The sequence below is a fragment of the Falco punctatus genome (assembly GCF_963210335.1).
Source record: "Falco punctatus genome assembly, chromosome: 4".
In the NCBI taxonomy this organism is placed as follows: domain Eukaryota; kingdom Metazoa; phylum Chordata; class Aves; order Falconiformes; family Falconidae; genus Falco; species Falco punctatus.
This window is the reverse complement of record NC_137583.1, coordinates 26,311,926-26,331,396: the sequence shown is the minus strand read 5'-3', so window position 1 is coordinate 26,331,396 and position 19,471 is coordinate 26,311,926. Positions and strand designations below refer to the sequence as shown.

The 19,471-nt window shown below is 45.2% G+C and overlaps 2 protein-coding genes across 9 annotated transcripts; one reads left to right on the top strand and one right to left on the bottom strand.

Annotated features, from left to right (window-relative positions):
* The first annotated feature begins 69 nt into the window (after positions 1 to 69).
* On the top strand, positions 70 to 9,778 carry E4F1 (E4F transcription factor 1). 3 transcript variants are annotated; one of them, XM_080384776.1, is made up of 14 exons: positions 70 to 555; positions 1,015 to 1,166; positions 1,303 to 1,402; positions 1,809 to 2,014; positions 2,227 to 2,347; positions 2,631 to 2,783; positions 3,112 to 3,278; positions 3,828 to 4,052; positions 4,372 to 4,477; positions 4,972 to 5,189; positions 5,558 to 5,756; positions 6,985 to 7,145; positions 7,954 to 8,016; positions 8,678 to 9,778. In XM_080384776.1, exons 1-14 carry the CDS (start codon positions 399 to 401, stop codon positions 9,023 to 9,025), a joined length of 2,376 nt encoding a protein of 791 aa, XP_080240902.1. In that variant the 5' UTR covers positions 70 to 398; the 3' UTR covers positions 9,026 to 9,778. The 3 variants fall into 3 exon arrangements, with proteins under 3 accessions (XP_080240902.1, XP_080240900.1, XP_080240901.1); XM_080384774.1 differs by having other exon boundaries at positions 74 to 555; positions 3,825 to 4,052; XM_080384775.1 differs by having other exon boundaries at positions 78 to 555; positions 1,306 to 1,402; positions 3,825 to 4,052.
* Positions 9,779 to 9,916: 138 nt separating this feature from the next.
* ZDHHC4 (zDHHC palmitoyltransferase 4) lies at positions 9,917 to 19,260 on the bottom strand. 6 transcript variants are annotated; one of them, XM_080384801.1, is made up of 7 exons: positions 18,037 to 18,477; positions 15,612 to 15,685; positions 13,748 to 13,926; positions 13,522 to 13,647; positions 12,654 to 12,898; positions 11,282 to 11,600; positions 9,917 to 10,824 (listed from the first exon to the last, which is right to left on the bottom strand). In XM_080384801.1, exons 1-6 carry the CDS (start codon positions 18,157 to 18,159, stop codon positions 11,319 to 11,321), a joined length of 1,029 nt encoding a protein of 342 aa, XP_080240927.1. In that variant the 5' UTR covers positions 18,160 to 18,477; the 3' UTR covers positions 9,917 to 10,824; positions 11,282 to 11,318. The 6 variants fall into 6 exon arrangements, with proteins under 6 accessions (XP_080240927.1, XP_080240926.1, XP_080240931.1 ...); XM_080384800.1 differs by lacking the exon at positions 9,917 to 10,824 and adding an exon at positions 19,185 to 19,260 and having other exon boundaries at positions 11,162 to 11,600; positions 18,037 to 18,173; XM_080384805.1 differs by lacking the exon at positions 9,917 to 10,824 and having other exon boundaries at positions 11,162 to 11,600; positions 18,037 to 18,173; positions 18,327 to 18,676.
* Between the last annotated feature and the right edge of the window lie 211 nt (positions 19,261 to 19,471).

Below are 19,471 nucleotides of genomic sequence, written 5' to 3'. Positions count from 1 at the left end.
CCCTCCGCACGACGGGGCTCTCCCCGCTCTCACTGGCCACCCGCCCCACCGGCCCGCCCCCCGCGGGTTGCCATTGGCCAGCAGCGCGCGGTCACCCCAGGCGCTCCGCGACCTATTGGGCCACCCGCGCCGCCCCGGGGGATCGTTAGGTAACTCGTTAGGCTCCGGTCCGTCCGGGAGCGGGGGTCAGAGGTCACGGGGGGGCCCCGCGGGGCCCCGGCACCAACGGCGCCCAACGGTGCCCAACGGTGCCCGGGCCGCGATTGGCTCCGGAACCCTCCGCGCGGCGGCCGCGTTCCCCGCCGAGCCCCCGCGGCGGCCCGTCCCGCGGCACGCGGCCCGTTGTTATGACGACACGGCCGTAAAGCCGCCATCTTGGCGGTGCGGCTCGTTGCGACATGGAGGCCGCGATGGCAACGAGCGTGGGGCCGGCGGGGCTTACGGCAGCCGCGGCTGAGGAGCGGGAGGGGGCAGCGGCCGTGGGCTCCGGCCCCACCGCGCCGCCCGCCGGCCCTGCCGCCTTCCTCAGCCTCCCGGCGCCCTTCAGTGAGGAAGGTACCAGGCGCGGGGCGGGCCCCGGCCGGAGCCGAGGGGAAAGCGGGGCCTGGAGGGCGGCGAGGCCCGCGGAGGCGCCCAAGGGGGCCCGGCCCGGCGGAACCGGCCCCGGCGGCGCTCGGCGCGGGGCGACGGGGGTCCTGGCGGGGCCGGTGCTGCCAGTGGGGGTCGGGGGGGCGGCTGGCACCGGGTCTCCGTCCTTCTCTGCGCCCCGGCCCTCCGGGCTGCGGGAGCGGAGCTCCGGGGGCGATGGCTCCGCTCCCCCCCCGCCAGAAAGCGCCTCGCTGCCGGCGCGGAGCCCCCTTCGGTCCCCCGGGGCCCGTTCCCCACCCCAGGTCCGTCCCGCCGGGCGAGGGAGCTCACCGGGACATGCACAGCCGAAGTTTTCCGTGTAAACACTACTCGTTGATTAACAGGTGTCCAATTTTCTTAAACCGATGACTGAATTTTAAATCGTAGATGAAGATGATGTGCATAAGTGCGGTCGCTGCCAGTCGGAGTTCACCTCCTTGGAAGAATTTGTGCAACACAAATTACAAAAGGTCTGCCAGCGAGCTCCCGAAGCTCTTGCTGCTGCATCAGCAGGTCTCCTCAACCAAGAAGTACAAAAGGTGACAGCAGGCTTCTCCTCAAGCCGTGGCTGAAAATAATTAGGATGCAACGGTCTGTTGGGTTGGAGGGGAGAGAACAGAACGCAATGTTTTTAAAGGTAATAAAACTTTTCTGCTAAAATGTTGTCTGTTGCAGCAGGTCGTTCCTTCTGTTGAGGAGTCGATAACTGTTGCTCATATAGTCGTCGAAGCATCTTCAATAGCAGAGGAAATCAGCAACGCATCTGCTATAGTAGGTGAGCTTTGAGATGCTTGCCTTTATACCCCTGCTGGGTTAGGAACTCACTTGCTCGTCCAGTGGCCTCTTCTGTTCCGTTTTGTGCTGCAGCTGAGTATTTGGCACCTCCGTGTGACAGAGCACTGGGACTTGGGACTGAGCGTTTCCTCAGAGATGTGAGAGAGGCATCCCTCGGCCAGCTTTGCCACTCTCCGCATTAATACAAATGAGATTTAAAACTTTTCCAGAAGAATTCATTCTAATAATGATGCTCCAACAATGAGAACTTTGCAAAGACCTGTGTTCCAGCTTTAAAGTACCTGGCTTTCCTTCCTGCTGCATGAAATGCTGAAACAGTAAATTGATCTAGCTGTGCAAAGCTCTCTTCTGTAAAGAACATAACTGTTTTCCTATCCTTTTCCCAGGTAGTGGGCACATCAAAGAAGTCGTTGTTGCAGGAGACCACGTTTTCGAAAACCCAAATGGTCACATAGATGGGGAAGTCACTGAAGAGCAAGGCAACCCTGACGACCAGGAGCAGGATATTTCCACAGAACTGATAAAGGTTAAGCTGCTGGTCAACAAAGAAGGGCGATATGTATGCGAGTTATGTCAGAAGACATTTAAAACAGTAAGTATTGCTTGTACAGTGTTCGGGCTAGTGAGTTTTTTGGGCTAGCTGTTAACTAAGATATCTCAAGACTTGATAACAATGTGTTTTCCTACTGCATGCTGCACTTTCAAATGGGAAGTTCTGCTTTCGGAAGGAGCACTGTTCTTTGCGGTTGAAATGTAAAACCCTTAACTGCTGGAACGTCTTTTAAAATGAAATTCTTTCCATAGGCCAGCATCCTCAAAGCTCACATGATTACTCACAGCAGCAGAAAGGACTATGAATGTAAACTTTGTGGGACTTCCTTCAGGACAAAAGGGTCTCTGATTCGACACCATCGGCGTCACACTGGTAAGGCTGTTCTCCAAAATAAGAGCTCCTCATTGCTGGAGTGCGCTCTTGTGTGGTTATCCATTTCTCTTCCAGTGGAATTTGTTGTTGTTTTCTATCTGCTGCGCTGAGACTGTTGAGCTCCCCGATGTTTGAGTGCTGGGAGGCAGTGTGCGGTTTGGGGATAAGCACAGTTTGCTCACTGTAGAAAGGTGGAAGCATTTTCCTAGCAGTCTGTTGCATAAAGCTAATACTGGCAGTGGTCCGTTTAATACTGTTGGGTTTTGATTCTTGTAATTTCTAGATGAAAGACCTTACAAATGCAAGAAATGTGGGAAAAGCTTCCGGGAATCAGGAGCTTTGACTCGGCACCTGAAATCTCTGACACCCTGCACTGAAAAAATTCGTTTCAACATGAACAAAGAAATAGTAGTCAATAAAGATGATTTGCCAACAGGTCAGTGATGCTTTTAGTGCCTGCCATGCATCTGATAAGCGCTGGGAGCATGCTTGGTTTTGAACTGTAAATTTTTTCTCAGCTATAAAAAAATTTTCTGTGGTATTCAGTTTATATCTTTCATACAGGAAAAAAGTGGTTTATAGAGCTAAATTATTAACCTGAAGCACATGTAGCCAGGCATTGAGTGTGAAGAACATTTGTTACTCTGGTACAAAGCCAGCTTTAACGGGCACCTCATATTCCAAGATGCGTTTTTTGTAGGGCACAGCAAACTGATGAGGGGTGGCAGTACACAGAGTGATTCATTGTGCTGCTTTTCTTGAAGGATCCTGCAGTTCAAACGCAGACACTGTTTCATCAATAGCAAGTGAATCCATCGAGACCTCACCCGTCATTCATCTCGTGACGGATGCAAAAGGCAACGTTCTTCACGAAGTGCACGTCCAAATGCAGGAACTTCCTGTTGTAGATGCGAAATCCCTGGACCAAGATGTGAGTGTTGTTCCTCTTAAATAACCCTTCGCATGTTTTCTGTGAAGAAGTATTCTGAAGTATTTTACCTCGTGAACAAAATTTTCTTAGGTGCTGAGAATAAATCTGTGTAGTGGAAGTAAATGGTTAATTTGCTTCTCTTTCATCTGAGAACATGGAAGGCACTCCGCTCTGACCTTGTCTGGCCATCTGCTGTTGCTGTGTATCTTAGCAGCACGTGTTTAGCATACAGGGGGATGCGTAGGGTTTGTCACCCCGTACTGGATGATAGAGAAGGTGAGAGGGTGTTTTTGTTGACTGTTCCCTGCTGCAAGACTCTGCGGTAGGAACAAAGGCGTATCATCCCCTGGACTGTATGCTTTCAGAATACAGATTCACCTCATCTTCCTCCCCCGTCCAAGGTCATTCTCTTGTTGATCTTTCAACCCTGTATCACAACATTAGACACCCTAGGAAGAATGGCTTTGTAGCAACATGCTGTTAAAAAAAAAAAAAAAAAAAGGGTTGTGTATTTGCTGTACCAATTACTGGACTCTATCCCTTCAGCAGTCGCATCCTGAGGAGCTGCCGTGTGAGGGGGAAGTGAACAGTGAGAATCTGCTGAGGCAGGCCATGAGGAATTCGGGTATTGTGATAGAGAGAGTCGCTATGGAGGAAATGCAAAAGCCAGATGAGCCTGCTGTAGCTGCTACAGAAGAACTAGAAAACGAAGTGGTGGAGGCAGAAGAGGAGCCATGTGGGGAACAATGTGTTGAAGTAGAACAAGCAGAGTCTGTAAGTTTGCATTCCATAAAGAGATTAAAAAAATTAATCTTCCTTGCCTGCACTTGGTTGCGGACGGCACTGTTAGGCTCACCACCCTGCATGTTATCCATCAGCTCTCCCTGTGCCTTGCGTCCATTTTTATTGTTACATTTTTCCACGTATGCTTTAAGTGTGTTAGTACACGCACATGCTCGCTCTCCCTCCTGTTAACAATATAAATATCTTTCTTGTCAAAGCTGGAGTATTTTAATTGGGAATTTGGTTAGCAATACTTACTGTATGTGCCAGTACAAAAAGCACTTATGTTGTATCATTTTCTTTCCAATAGACAGATGCAGAAAGAACAAATGGGTACAAAAGTTATGTTTGCCCTCACTGTAATGAAGCCTTCAGTGAAGCTACTGCCCTTGAAACACACATCAAAGGTCATTTAGGTAAAGTTCTGCTGCTTATGCTGTTGTCTAAAATGCGCTGTGTTTTACTATGACCTTAAGCATAGCGCAGCTTGCTTTGTTTCAAATTCCTTGCCTTTACGTGGCCGTTAGCCATGCAAAATCAATTGCTTACATACTAATATGAAAAGGTTGAGTTTGAGCTCTAGAATAGAGGGTGAAAGAAAAAAATGTTTCCATGTTTTGGGGCTTACACTGCATACTTGAAAGCAGAATTTTGTGAAGAGGCCAATAAAAAGGTTAGCAAGGCAGAACAGGCTGAGCAGGCTGGAACTGCTGCTTGAAAGGCACCAATGTAAGAGCAACGTTTGAGCAGAATTCACTTTTGAACGAGACAAAGTTCATATACGCAGTTGAAAATGTAATTTCATTCCTTCCCTGGGTTAATTTTTTTGTAAGAATTTAGTTATAGCATGTGTGAGATACTTGCTCCTGTATCAACCATGCATTCTCTCTCTCTCTCTCTCTCTCTCTAGATTACAAGCCTTTTAAGTGTGACGAGTGTGGCAAAGAGTTCACAAAGGGCTACCTGCTAAAAAAGCATCAAGAAGTGCACGTGAACGAACGGCGTTTCCGCTGTGGAGAGTGTGGCAAGCTCTACAAGACCATTGCACATGTGAAGGGGCATCGGAGAGTGCATTCTGATGAGCGGCCGTATTCCTGTCCGAAGTGTGGCAAGCGGTACAAGACAAAGGTGTGCCTCTGCCTCCCTCACAACAGACTTGCCTTCAGGTTTTCCTTTCCAGAGCCAGGGTTTGGGAGGCTTTGCTTTTGAAAGAAAAAATGCCAGCTCCCAGCTGCTTAATGAGCTGAAGCTCCAGAAGGAGGTTTTGTTTTAGTAGGGAAAAGAGGGACAGTCTTAATAAAACTTCCACATTTGTGAAGAAACTTCCTTCGTGTGTGGAAAAAAATACATAATAATAACAAAAAAAAATCTTTATTGTGTCTTACATGGGAAGAAGTCCTCAAAGGTGTTGACTTTTCCCTGGGAAGCTAAAATACTGCTTGCTGGAGTTTGTCATTCCCTTCAGCTGCCTTTCTCTTGCTTCTCTCTTTGTACAGAATGCTCAGCAAGTTCATTTCCGTACGCATTTAGAGGATAAGCCTTATGTCTGTCAGTACTGCAGTCGGGGCTTTCGGGAAAAGGGCTCGCTGGTCCGTCACATCCGCCATCACACGGGAGAAAAGCCTTTTAAGTGTTACAAGTGCGGGCGAGGGTTTGCAGAGCACGGTACTCTCAACAGGCACTTAAAAACCAAAGGTGAGGGGTGTGTGTGTTTTGTTCTAGGGCTGGGTTTGGACAAGCTGCTTTTTGGCTCAATGGTAATGATTTTTAGAGTGGATGTAACCTGCATGCGAGGCCATTTGTTTATCTGCATCTCAGTTGCTGCATTATATTTTCTTTCATCTACATCAATGAGTATTTCTATTGTGATCTTTCTGACCAAAAATGATGCTGAACAAACAGCCATGAACCAGTTCTAATATAAAATCTAGATCATCTAAAGAGAAAGATAATCAAAACAGAATTTGCGTTAAGAATCTAACTGCAGGAGTGCTGTGGGCTCTCTGCTCTAAACTCTGGCTGAAGTGGTCTGTGCAGTGTCCCTAAGTGGGCAAGACAGACCTTACACTGTACAAGACTCTACTCTGAACTGTGGAGTGGTTCTGTTCCAGGGCTATACACAAAGGAGGAAACAAATGTTTTTGCAAAGCATTGCCAGAGAGCGCTTGATTTCTGTGTTGGGGAATAGGCAAGAGGACTGTCAAATTTAGGATGTGGCACACAGTGTTATGGCTGAACTTGACCATTGGTTTATTGGGGTGTTTTTTGCATTAAATTAATATTAATTTTGGGGGTTTATGAAATCCTGTAAAAATACAAAGTGTGGATGTTCTGTGAGGAAAATGTCTTCAGTAGAGTTAAGTTCTCACAGATAATCATTTCATTGGATTAGTTGTGCTGGACCTGCTGCTCCTTTAGCTCCTAAGCACAGATCTTCAAACTTCTTCAGGTAGTGATGATGATGTATTTAGATTGCAAGAAGCAATACAAGCAATACCCAAGAGAAAAAAAAAAAGTTTCCTAGGTAAATACTGAAATGTAATGCATAAGCAGAAAAGATACATGACTTACAATATACTGAAAGTCTTCCTGCATGTTCTTCACATATGGCTTTTGCAATCCCTTATGGTTTTATGCATCTGAATTTAGTTGTGTACTTTTTGAAGCTACACAGTTGCTCTGCTCGAGGTTCAGTTCCTTTGCTCTTCTAGGCAATGAAATAGCCTAGAATGAAATAGCCTCTTCTAGGCCATTACTTGGCCTGTTTTGATGGGATGAGAGCCTGTTGTCTGACTGCTGCTCACTTGTCAGCGGCACCTTGTTAAAGGGGTCTCGTTTGTGCTGCATAGTATTTTCCAGGTGGTCCTATATTTGAGATGGTTATGAACAATTATGTTTTTCTGGCATTTGGAATACCATTCAGGTGGCTGCCTCCTTGCTTTGAAAGAGGTGGAAGAAGTGATGGTGTCTGAGGAAAGTCAGTCAGCTGACAACTTAGCTGCAACAGTCATTTCTGAAGATCCTCACACTGTGCTGGTGGAGTTTTCTTCAGTGGTGGCGGACACTCAGGAATACATCATTGAGGTAAGAAGTGGGGCATACAGCCATCTCATTCTGAACTGAGCATGGTATTTTGTTAGTAAAAACGGCAGTTGTGCATGTTCCTCACCTAGGCTTTTGGGAGAAGGTAAAACAGGATCTAGCCAATGCTACCCCTGCCTGCACAACCCTAGGAATAAACAGAACTAATCTTGTTCAGAAAGAGAGCACTTGGAGCCTACTTCACCACCCTTCTGAAGTCCTGCGTGTGATGTAGGCAGGAAAATGAGACTGCAGGGAAGACTGACAGTAGTTCATCAGAAGGCTGAGACAAAACTTCTGACCATATCAGATTTTATGTCCTTGCAAACTTGCTTCAGTTTTCCTTCAACATTTACCTACTCTTTTCTTCCATTTCTATTTAGCTGATTTTGTCCAAAATAACCTCTGTTGGTTTTTAACTGGCTGTGGCCGCCAAACAATGAACTGCGGATTTCTCTTTCTCCCTCTTTGTGACAAAGAGCCAGTGTACTCATCCGTGCAGAATAACACAGTTCATTTATTGAGTCCCTTTAGTGCTGCCATAGTTTTTCTCCAACAGAAAAATCGGCCAGTCAGCTGAGTCCTGCTGAGAGATGTTCTATTTCAGTTATTTGTAAGCACTTTGCATTGCTTCTAAGTAGCTCTCAATAATGGGATTTGGAGGGAATTTCAGGGAGTTGTCTTCAGAGTACCTACAGCATCATGGGGGGAACAGAAAGACTTTTGTAAGAGATCTTAGTGTCCGTTATCTTGGTAGTAAAAGATTTTTTTGCAATAATCTAAAAAGAATCATCATATTTTGTCTTTCAAGACTGCTACTGAAGACATGGAGACCAGTGAAGCTACTGAAATAATAGAGGGAACAAGACATGAGGTAAAGCAGCTACATAAACTGTTATTTTGGGTACTTGCTGTAGATGGAATTAATCAGTTTTTGTGTCTGAAAGTCATGCTAAATAAACCCAACTTGAAATAATTAATTTACCAACCTCGTAGTTTTGCAGACTGTCTGTATAAAAACATAATAATGGTCATACTGGGTTTGACTGAGCTCCGTTAACCTCACATCCTTTTGGTGATGGTGGCTTGTTACTTCCATGGCTTCATACATGACAGCGTAGCTGCCAGCTGAGTAGAACTGTACAATAACATTTAAGCCATGAGGAAATGATCCTCTGAAGGCATTCCTGAATGCTAGAAATAATGGTTGGTGCAAAGTCAGAGGCTGGCTTAGGCTCCTGAATTGCATTCAGCCAGTTTAAATGTCAGAGTATGCTTTGTTAAGATTTTTCTATAAACAGTAGTTTGACTTTCTGTAGGAAGTACTCCGCAAAAATCTTCAGTGACATGTTCTAGGAGTCTGCTGTTCTTGGGGTGATGCGGGCTTCAGAGAACAGCTGGCGGAAATTAGAATTAAATGCTGTTTGTTGCACTGCCCTGCTGGTCATCAAGCACTGTTTCTAGTGATGATAATTGTACTTCTAACAGAGTACAATACACCAAGAAATGATGTGGCCTCTTTTCTCTTCAATTAGGTTGACAGCCACATTATGAAGGTTGTGCAACAAATAGTAAATCAAGCAAACTCTGGTCACCAGATCATTGTACAGAATGTCACTGTGGCGGAAAACTCTGAAGTAACCACAGATGCTGCAGACACCATCACCATTGCGACCCCTGAAAGCCTCACAGAGCAGGTCGCAATGACACTGGCTTCTGCCATCGGAGAAGGAACAGTGCTGACTACAGAGGGGAGCATCGAGACAGAAGAAGCAACGGTGACAATGGTGGCATCGGAGGATATTGAAATAATGGAACATGCAGGAGAGTTTGTGATTGCTTCCCAGGAGGGGGAGGTGGAAGTCCAGACTGTGATTGTGTAATGAACAGCATGCAGCTAGTGACAGATGTTAATGTAAAACTGACTGTTTTTCTCCAGTTTGGGGAATTTGATCAGTCTGAAGTTTGCCGTTATAATTGTTCAGAGAGCAGGGGAGAGAATGCTTCTATAGTTAAGTGTCTTAACAGGATGGTACAGCCCCAAGATATTTTCTGTTTAAAATGGAAATAACAGTAGTTAAAAACCTCTGCATGGTTATACTGTGGAAGTGACTGATATGCCATGTTTGACAGTCTCAATATTTTGTACAGCTGCCTCAAATAAAGGAAGATCCTTTGCAAAGCATTTACCTCTGACCACAGGACAGTAGTGTTCTGGTGTTTAAAAGGATTCTGAAAGTGAAGCAAATACATAGGGTCTCATAAGAGACTACTTAATCATATGCATTTAAAACAAAGAAAACCAAACCTAAGGAGTTCTGGTGTGCATTCACCACCACTCAGAAACTTTCATGCCTTTAACCTCACTACTTTAGTCCTCCTAAGGCATGGTACTGCAGTATTCTTTTATTTTATATCCTGGACAAGTAGCCTTATGTACTGGTCTATGACAGAATGCATCATTGTACCCTTGCAATGCCAGACAGGCTACTCTGAGAGCTAGTCTGTTGGTGTGTAAAGCCATATTGTATATGATTTTTTTTAAAACCATATATGGATTTTTAATTGCATATTGTACAGATTCAGCATGTAAATAAATACATTTTTAAAAATAAAGTTATTTAAAGTTCTTACTATATTTTTCCAATTTCTACTCTATTATCATTCAAATGGAAGAATTTCTAGAAGCAGAGAGGAATGGGGCCACTTAACATTATGCTTAAGAAGCCTCATTGTTGGGTAAGTCAAACACGTTTTTTTTTTCCAGAACAAGCACAAGCCTTTAAAAGCAGCCAGTACATCCATCTATGCTTTGGAATCTTTGAAGTGATCCCTAGTTAGAGGGATTTCAGGTGGCCAGTTGCATAGCTCCAAGTTTACTTCTGTCTTCCAGTGTTAAAAAAACCCTCTGCCTTTTGGCATTCACCTAGAGAATCCCCCTAGAGAAGCTGAAGATGTGCTACTGCTGGTTTTGAAGTGGCCTGTTCAGCGATTACAGGTGGGCAGCCCTAGAAACAGCCTCAGCAACTCTTAACTTCCCCTGCTACAAAATGGCCAAAATAGAAAGAAGTGCCTAAGACATGGCTGAGCCTCTCATTGTTCAATATATCTGTTCTGATACCCTTTTCAGGGTGCTGAAATTCTGTCTGGAAGTCTACCATTTTCATGACTCAAAGGCTGAAATGGCATTGTATTTTGAACAAGCTGAAAATAGGTATCAAGGAAGAGATTTTGTAGATAAGGTGAAGTAGCACTTGCAGTCATTCCCTTTCTGCAATTAAGGTCCTCCATACTAGTACAAATGTGCAGTGGAACATGGTTTCTGCAGGTTAAGATTGTACCAGTAATGGTGTTTTTTTCAGCTAAATACATGCAACCTATTCTACATACTGTTAATAATGGGTTAATCATTTTCCAAAGATACTCACTAAAAGATGAAGCTTCCTCAAAGCTCACAGCAGGTCTTTGTTAGCTTCCCTTGCAAGTGCACACACAAAAGATTCACTTCAGTAAGATGGACCAAATTTGCCTCTCCATACCAGCGAATTCACTACTGGTCCCTCTAACAAACAAGAGGACTAAGCTTAACCTCAGAGATCTCACCAAGCGAAGTATCTTAAATGGCACTCTGCTGAGGCTTCATTAATCAGAATACTGCAGTCAGCTGTGAGTTACTATTTTCCTGCAGGGAGAAAAGAAAAAATGAATAATTGGCAAATAAGTGCCACTTCCACATGTGCAACACTGCTATATTCCTGTGAAGTCTCCTGCAGGAAGACCTACTTCAGATGTACCAAAGTAACTTAGGCACTCAGTCTTCCTGTTAGACAGTGGTATATATTATGCAGGATACAGAACAGTAACCATAAACCCCCCCAACAGTTCCCTGTGTATGTGTTCCTTAGTCAAACCTAACTCTAGTGCAGCTTGTTTCTGTGCTGAGATTGTGTCTGAAAAGACTTAACAAGCCACTGTCACGACTGGTACCAGTAGTGTTACAAATAAACTTGGAAGAACTCTAGCTTTGAAGACCGTTTGGCTTTATCAAAAAATAGTTTCCAATTACTGAACTGAAATACAGCGATCTTTTACAAAAGTTGTTTGGGGCATCAAAGCACACTGCTGAAATAAAGTCTTACAAAAAGTTTAAAGATGCACATATGAACAATAACATCTTCATGCGTTCTTCCTTTCCAACGCTGTAGGAGGCTTAAAGATCTCCTTTAAATTCATCCAGATTCCTTTAGAATAAAGGTTTTTGTAGACAACTCCTCTGTCATAAGGCTGCAATGTTACATGGTGGGAACAACCGTATCTTCTGGATTTATGCCATTCGTTGGAAGTTTGGTTGGTTAAGGCCAAATACAGATTGAAACAGCAGTATGCACCCAGAACGAGCGTGAGAAGAATAACAAAACCAAGCATGAAGACAATCCTAGGAAAAGTCAAGAAAAGGTGCTGCAAAGAAAGAAAATAATAACTTAGTTAAAAGGCTGGAGCATTAAATTACGTGGAGGCAAGTGACCACTGTAACATGCTGGCTGAAGCGCGCATCCATACGCACACCTAACTGTGGAGCCCCAGTGATAAAGTCACAGCCCTATGGACCATTCCTAATTGAATCTCTGAGTACGCCATGCAGATTTCCAGCAATTTGTTTTCTCGCAAGCCTTGATGGTATGTGGGAGTATTTTCTATGCCCATCTATTTCTGAATGTTTTTATTTCATATTAGAGATCTGCTTGTTTGTTTTTTGTTTTTTAAATTTAAAAGAATCATTAATGCAGATCATCTCAAAACAAACTGCCAAATGAAGAAGCTACAAGCTGGTACAACTTCAGGTTTTGCTGACATGATACTGTTTAAGCAGCTCTTTTCTGAATTAAAATTCCCATGCTGCAGAGTGCTAATGGTAGTGTTCAAACATAAGCAAACATTCCCTGACCAAGATCCCTTTATAAAAGTCCACAGCTGAAACACCTGTTGTCTAGGCTGAGGAAAAGATAAAGCATTTACTACTTATTACCTCATTGCCATACTACAGAAAGGGACGAGGGGATCAAAATGCAAATGACTCAAGTACTAGACAGACTCAAAGTCACCCTTTGCTTGTATGTGAGAAAAAACATTCAAGTATCTAAATTCCAGGATAGCAGGGTCGTGTTTTATTGTCTCCATGAAGATACCTCAAGGATTGTCAATTGTTTCCTAAATGTTACTGCAGTAGATGGTCATTGGAATGATCTTTATGAATCTTTATGAACCAGATCTGCTGAGTGAAAGCAGACTGGAGACAAAACTCCATGAGAATGGAATTTAAAAAATCCCATCTTTTTAAAGTATTCTGCAATGGCAGTTTTCTAAAATTAATAAGCTGTGTGGAGTTGGTAAAAAAATCCTGTAGTCTGTCCACATCCTGCCTGTGAGAACTGGTGGACTTAGAAGATCCCTGAAAGCAAACACTGGGAGAAACTTTTTTATAAGCTAATAACCCAGCCAGCTTAAACTTACCTGAATGAGGAACAGAATCTCAACAGCATGCTCTTGTCCTTGGTCATCAATGTAACTCCCATACATCATATTTGACAGCAGCACCACTTGGATGAGAAACGCTGTTGTGATGACTGCAATGGTTGCAGCCATGGCAGTCAGTGTGAAGAGGTAAAGGAAGAAATACTTTGCATTGAAGGAGCCGATGCAGTTGTTGACCCACACACAGTGGTGATCAAAACGATGTACACACGTACTGCAGAAACCTGATGGGGAGCGAGTGGCAAGACAGTTCAGTTACTTATGTAATCAATTTGGGTTTTACACAGTTTAGGATAGTTTTTCATCTGAAAAAAACTGAGAGTTGTGGTCATGATTTAGCTGATAGCTTTTTAAGGAAACATTTAATTTCAATTGCACATCATAAAAAACCCAATACTAAAAATAAAGACATGTATCTGCAGCTCAAAGACTTTGGTTTCTCTGAAAGTACTGCCTGGCAAAGCATGTGAAAGGTACAGGTTGTAGCTCCCAGCATTTAGATGCTAACAGCAAATTCTGCAAAAACAAAAAAAAACCCACAAAATCCTGAACTCAGGTCTTGACAGGTGATAATTTTTTATTAAACTTCTAGAGGCTCAAAAGCTTGCCTGTTCCTGACCCAACTGACACCCTCAGAACTGGTAATTTCTGTGAAAAGAAATAGCAGCAAAACAGTTCCATGGATGGGGAAAGGGCAGCTGTGATCTGAACCCCAGTAAAATGAACACAATCCTGTGTGCATCGAGCTAGGTAACAGAACAGATGTAGTGTGAACTGCAGTTATCGAGGGAGAATTAATTTGGGGAAGTATCAGTGTTATGCTTATCAAGGAAGTTAAGATTCTTACGGCAATGTTTTGATCTGGCTGGCTTCTCCATGTTGCACGTAGGACACACAATGCCTTTCTGAAATAATACACCATCGTATGGATAAATCTTAACTAATGATGCATGATTCGATTTTGTTATTATACCTGTGAAAGAAACAAGAAAAATAGTAAAAGTAACAGTGTTTGTAGCATTTTTTAGGTTCCGTTTTCAAACAGCTATAGCTCACAATCAGCATGAGCTTACCAGGATTGGCCCGGGAGCAGAGAATGAAACAGCCCACGTTCCCAGCCAGCAGCAGGTAGGGCAGCAGCAGGAGGAGGAGGTGGAACTGCAGCTCCTCACAGTAAACAAAAACTTCCCATGTGTATTCCCCATACACTGCAGCTTGCAAGAGTATGTGCAGGACAACAAACAAAGAGCTTCTGTAACAGAAAGGGCACAGACTATCTAATACTCAGCATTCTGATTAACAGGTCAAGTACACTCAGAGGTGATCAGCACTTTCCAAATCAAGGAGACACCTCTTTTAGGTTTTCAGGCCAGCATGGATTGCATATTAATAGTGTTTTCTCCCTCCAATAGCTTCTTCTTCTCTTCTTCCCACATACACTCCTTTAAATATGCCAGCTAAATTCACTTCCATTATTGGCATGTCCTTTGGATTTTTTTTCAGTAGAGTCAAGTACAGTCTCATAATCACTTGGTGCTGACAAAACACGCCACAGCAATAGGCCACAAAACATTCTGCCAGAAGACATTTGCTGTGTGCTGCTCCGAGAGCAAATAAAACCCCAGTAAAAGGTAATTTAAAAAAAAACAAACCTGTAAAAATATAAGCAGCTGTTACGACATAAGCGTGGCAGGAGGTTAGCAATGGCAAACACTAGTTCCAGCCTGTCGGCACACTACAGCTTTGGCAAGGTATGTTGCAGAACCGTTTGGCACAGACGTTTGTTTGGGATGCATCATACTGAGCAACAGCTTGCAGCAGCCTGGCAAATAGACGCTCACACAAGCCACGCATTAGGAAAGCAATGTTGACTTATGACAGCTCTCCGCATTATATATCACTTTGCTGGACTTCTATTATGAGTTTTCAATAACTAGTGATGTGTGCTTTACTACAGCAGGAAGTCTGCTGCAGACAAGCTCTGCTCTACTGCTCTCTCCAACACTATTTCTGTGTGCAATCCAGCAGGATCCTGCAGTCTCCTCCCAACAGCAGGGCTGCAAGAAGGTACCCTCAAGCGCTACATCTCACTGGACTTCTGCATGAACTGAAAAATCTCTCGCTTGAATGAGGTGACGCAGTCAAAGGGTGCGTGTGGAGGATCAAAGTGCCTCCAGCGCACAGCGTAATCTAGCAATGACAACTACACCAGGCTCATCAGATAATTGCTCTGTTGCTGACTGCACATTTGACAGTGTAGCCACTCTCTCCTGGGCCATGTTACAGCAGAGAATCTGCACAGCAGGCAACAAAACAACTGCAGCACATGTTCAACAGCTGTAGATGTTACGCCCCTGAAGTGTCTGTCATATTGGAGTTGCTCCCCAGAGGAAAGGTATTTAAATAATTCCTGAAGCAGATCCTAAAGCACTGAAGTTTACAGCACACTACAAAATTCACCTTAATACAGCAGGCTGCACGTTGGCAGCTGCGCAGCTTCCGCTTGAGCCACCTGGACATCCAAGCTGCTGGACTAAGACTAATGGGTTTTGAGGGAGAGGATGGGGATTGCTAGCTCTGTCTAAACTCAACCTGCAGCTGCCACGGAATCTGTTGTAATTCTCATGTGGATGCGGTCTCCCACCAGCGTGACCAACATCTGTTACACTGGAAGCTACTGAGCCACATTATCTTGATTTGTCAATATGTTCAAATGTTTCAGGGTACCATGTTCTACACAATAAGCAAAGAACAGAAAGACAACAGTGTAGCAAGCCTTAAAGGGAATCTGTAATCCCTGACAAGCACCCCTAACGAGGATGGGTAGCTAAGGATAATACTGAAAGCTCTGATGGTGCCAAGAGGTCACCAACAGTAACCGGAAATACTAGTAAAAAATAATGTCAAAAGCATAAAAAAAATCCCACCAGTGAATACCTTGTGTGGAAGAGCCTGTGAAGCACCCTCTGTGTCACACTCTGGAGCTGTGAGGGGATTACAAATGACAATACCTGAAGCAAATGAAAACACTGTGTTATCTATTGCTTCTGCCTTGTGGAAAGTTCAAATAAAAATACAAGTCACCTAATCCCTCAGTTACATATCTGTAGCCATATCACCAGGAAGGAAGCTCATTTTCAGGGATATCTGAGCTCCTAAGAATACAGACAGGTTTGTTGCTGGGGTTTTCAAAACGGGAGTGAGGTTCCATATTCTCGGGAGCCCTAATGGCACAAACAAATGTATCTGGGTTAATGTGTGAAAGTTGTAAGGAGCTTATATCGGGTTATGGACTGGGTAACTGGTTAAGCAGGGGATAGAACTGAGCAATTTATGAACTACAATATGCTTCATCAGGTCATCTGACAGATGCAAGAGGAGATAAAAAAAGGAATAAAGCCTGCTATCCTCCAGAAACAGGAAAAAAACCCCCACAACTCAACCAAAAAGCAAACAAAACCCAGCAAACCCAAAAAATCAGTTTCTTCAACTACAGCTATGATCCAATTTGATAACTCTGTGTCTATCTAACTGCTGTTAATGAGAAGAAAATTGCCTGTCTTCATTCAGTGAAATCCTCAGCAATAGTCTGCAACTGTGGAATTGTTTGACTCTCCTGTTAAGAGGATGACAGATCTCTATAGCAACATGCTGCTCCATCAGTGGTGGAGGAATTAGAGCAGCTGAGCCTATTTCTAGCCGACAAGGAAAGAAAATATGCGGTGAGAGCTTCTCATCTCAGATGTGAAAGACCAGAAGGCAAAAAGCATATGTGAAGTTGAGAAGATGTTAAATATTTTTCTTTTAACTGTTATGCCTTGTATCAGCAGTTCAAGTGACAAGTATCTTTAAAGAGAGGCTGTGTACTGCGATAGGAAATACATAACTAGACGGAAACGCAACCTGCATGCAATTGCAAAATTCAAGTTTAAGTTAACTGTATGTTACTACAGTCTAACATTACCTTCAATATCTGTTATCCCCCCCCCCATACAGTACAGCAATCCCCTGTATTTCAGCCATTTCTTACACCAAAGCAAAAAGCTCTTACAAATACGGTTTGTGCTTGTGGTGATGATGAAAGTAGGAGAGAGTGAGAAAACCTGTACAATGAATACAACCATCTCGCACGACTGAACCGCTGGCAGCAAGGAAAACAGACTGGGGGTGGAAGCTGACTTGCCACAGAGCTAGAAACAGCTGCGCTCTGTGCAAGTTAATTATTTCATATTGCTCACAATAAATACTTTAAAGTATCTTACAGGAGTGAAGTCAAACAATGTCAAATTCCAGGTTTATACGCTTCAATAATTACAGTCAGAAATTCATTTAAAATAGCATCTAGAGAAACTATTTAGGATTACCTATATTTATTTTGTGCGTACAAGAATCAATTACATTTCTCCAGACTGACTTTGCATTACGGCAGTATTTTAATTGCTGATTGTTAGCATGTATCATAGAAGCAGCTATTAAGAAATGCAGGAAAATAATAAATTTCCTCTGCACAATGATCTACGTGTCCATAAAGCAAAATAAAAAGAAAGTATAATACTAGTAATAAAACTCAAAGTCTATTTAGACTCATGTAAACAGCACTAAATATTATTTACAATTTCAATGATAATTCTCTTATACTTTCCCTTCCAAGAGTTCTTCATTCAGACACAGCCCAACAGACAGAAAAACAAGCTAGTGCATTTTCAATTAATTGCCCGTTTTTTACAGTAAAATGCCAATTCTTACTAGTCTTTTAAAGCTCTTTATTCCTCCCACTTACTTAGGATACAACAGCCTGCAACATCATTACAGACTCACATTACAGAGCTTCCCCTAAAATATTTGCTACCAGTTACAAGTCTCCCTTTTTTATTCCTCAAACCTCCCTCCACCTTCTTGCTGTTAATGACAGCAGCAAATACCAAAAAACTGCAAATACTCAAATACTTGGGCTCTCATTATTATTTAATTTCTCAAAGCTGACGTGTTACGGTGCCACCAAACAATGCACTTCTAGCACTGTGAGAAGTCCGGTCCTTACTACTACCCTGTGGTGACCGCAGCCAGCCAGGCTGGCACAGGCAGGAACAGGAGCTGTGAGATGCAAATGGCTTTTTACTGCGTGCTTGGGCATGATTTCATCTGCCGAAAGGAAGCGTATTTCTATTTCCAATCCCAATTAGCACTTACTTGAGAGCAGTTGTCAAAATAGGATGAAATATACCGTCTCCTCACTCTAACCACACATATTAGCATCTTTTATGGAGGTGACATACAGCAGTTGCACTAATTTCAGCACAACGAAGCAGGGCAGACCACCAGAGCAGGAGATGAGCACCGCTCTGGAAGCTCAGCTCTTTACCTGGCTTGCACCATTGACACTTCTTGCGAGGAAACTCTCCTTCCTTCCCGAGCAGATGCAGAGCAGGCCAACAGCAGCAAGAACAAAACACAAGTAAATCAAGAATAGCGTCAGAAAGTCCATCCTGAGCCCTGCAACTGCCAGAAGCGGCTGCTCAGTGCCTCGGTGCCAGCCCCCCAGCAGTGCCCGGGCCCAGCCGCGCTGCCCACCGCTTGGCTGGAACCGGGCAGCGGCGCAGCCGGCGCACCCCGCTCCCCCACGGGGACACCGCAGTTATTTCAGTGTTCTACCTATTTCTGCACGGCCCGGGACCCTGCCACGGGGCACCCTACTGAGAGAGGTGCTGGGTGTCCGCTGGGCCAAGGGCCGGGGCCTGCAGCGGGGCCTGCAGCGGGGCCGGCCCGAGCCCCGCCGCCCAGCCAAGCCCAGGCACCGCCGGCGGGGCCCAGCACCGCGCCGGGAAGGGGAGGACGCTGCCAGGGGCCTGCAGCCTCCGAGCCCCACCGCCGGGCAGCAGGAGCCCGGGGTGACCCGGCGGCACGGTGGGGGCCTGCGGGGCGTCGAAGGCGCCGCTACTGAGGGACCCGGGGGGAGGGCGCCGGCCCGGGACGCGGCGGGGGCAGAACGGGGCCGCCGCTTCTGTCAGCCTCCCGGCGGCAGGGGGCGCACTCGCCGCCCCGCCCGAGGCCGCCCAGCCGATCGCCGAGTCCCCCGGCCGCTCGGGGATCGGCGGCCGCAGCGCCTGGCGCTACCCGGAAGCGGGGGCCGCCCCTCGCCCGGGCCTGCCCCGGCGGAGCAGCTGGGGTGGCGGCTGCCGCGGGCACCGGCAGGGCAGCGCGGGTGCTGCGCGAGCCGTTCAGAAGGTCCGTTTTCAAGGTCGGTGCCTCCCTGTGGCCCGGCGGCCCGGGGGGGGGCCCTGCCCCGGGCTGAAGGGAGCTGCTTGGCGGCCGCAGGCCGGGCCCAGCCCTGGGCAGCGCCTCTGCAAATGGGGCGAGAAATCAGCCGTGGGCTCCTGAAGGAGCTGAGGCTGCTGGGCAGAGACGTTTGTTCTGGCCCTCTTCCTTCCCCCACAGCAGAAAGTGAAGATTAAAGCGGTAGAAATAAAAGCTAAATTTGATAAATCCCAGAGTTGTGTGTAGAGTTCTTACCATCCTGGGCAGCTCATTACCGTGTGAGTTGAGTGCCGCTGCTGTGCTGTTTTCTTCTGTTCCCAGAGGATCTGTGTGACACTGCCAACTGGCATGGCACAGCTTGTGTGATTTCTAAGGAATTTGCAAAAATTTCTTCAGATTTCTTGCCGTTGGTGAAACCTCTAAAGCAAAATCCTTTTGTCTCCTACAGGAGCTCTGAGCATTATATTCTCATCTAATCCGGAGCCTCATGTCACACCATCACGTCGCACATGCTGCAAGAAGTAGGGGAGAGTTTGCTCTAG

What these genes read in the sequence shown, in the direction of transcription:
- E4F1 (XM_080384774.1), top strand. Translation starts at nt 399, where the DNA reads ATGGAGGCCGCGATGGCAACGAGCGTGGGGCCGGCGGGGCTTACGGCA. An exon ending in GTCAGAAGACATTTAAAACA is followed by an intron (nt 2,015 to 2,226) that starts GTAAGTATTGCT and finishes TTCTTTCCATAG; the next exon opens with GCCAGCATCCTCAAAGCTCA. An exon ending in CTCAGGAATACATCATTGAG is followed by an intron (nt 7,146 to 7,953) that starts GTAAGAAGTGGG and finishes TTGTCTTTCAAG; the next exon opens with ACTGCTACTGAAGACATGGA.
- ZDHHC4 (XM_080384800.1), bottom strand. Translation starts at nt 18,159, where the DNA reads ATGGACTTTCTGACGCTATTCTTGATTTACTTGTGTTTTGTTCTTGCT. An exon ending in CTGCTCCCGGGCCAATCCTG is followed by an intron (nt 13,648 to 13,747) that starts GTAAGCTCATGC and finishes TTTCTTTCACAG; the next exon opens with GTATAATAACAAAATCGAAT. An exon ending in AGCCAGATCAAAACATTGCC is followed by an intron (nt 12,899 to 13,521) that starts GTAAGAATCTTA and finishes GCTCCCCATCAG; the next exon opens with GTTTCTGCAGTACGTGTGTA.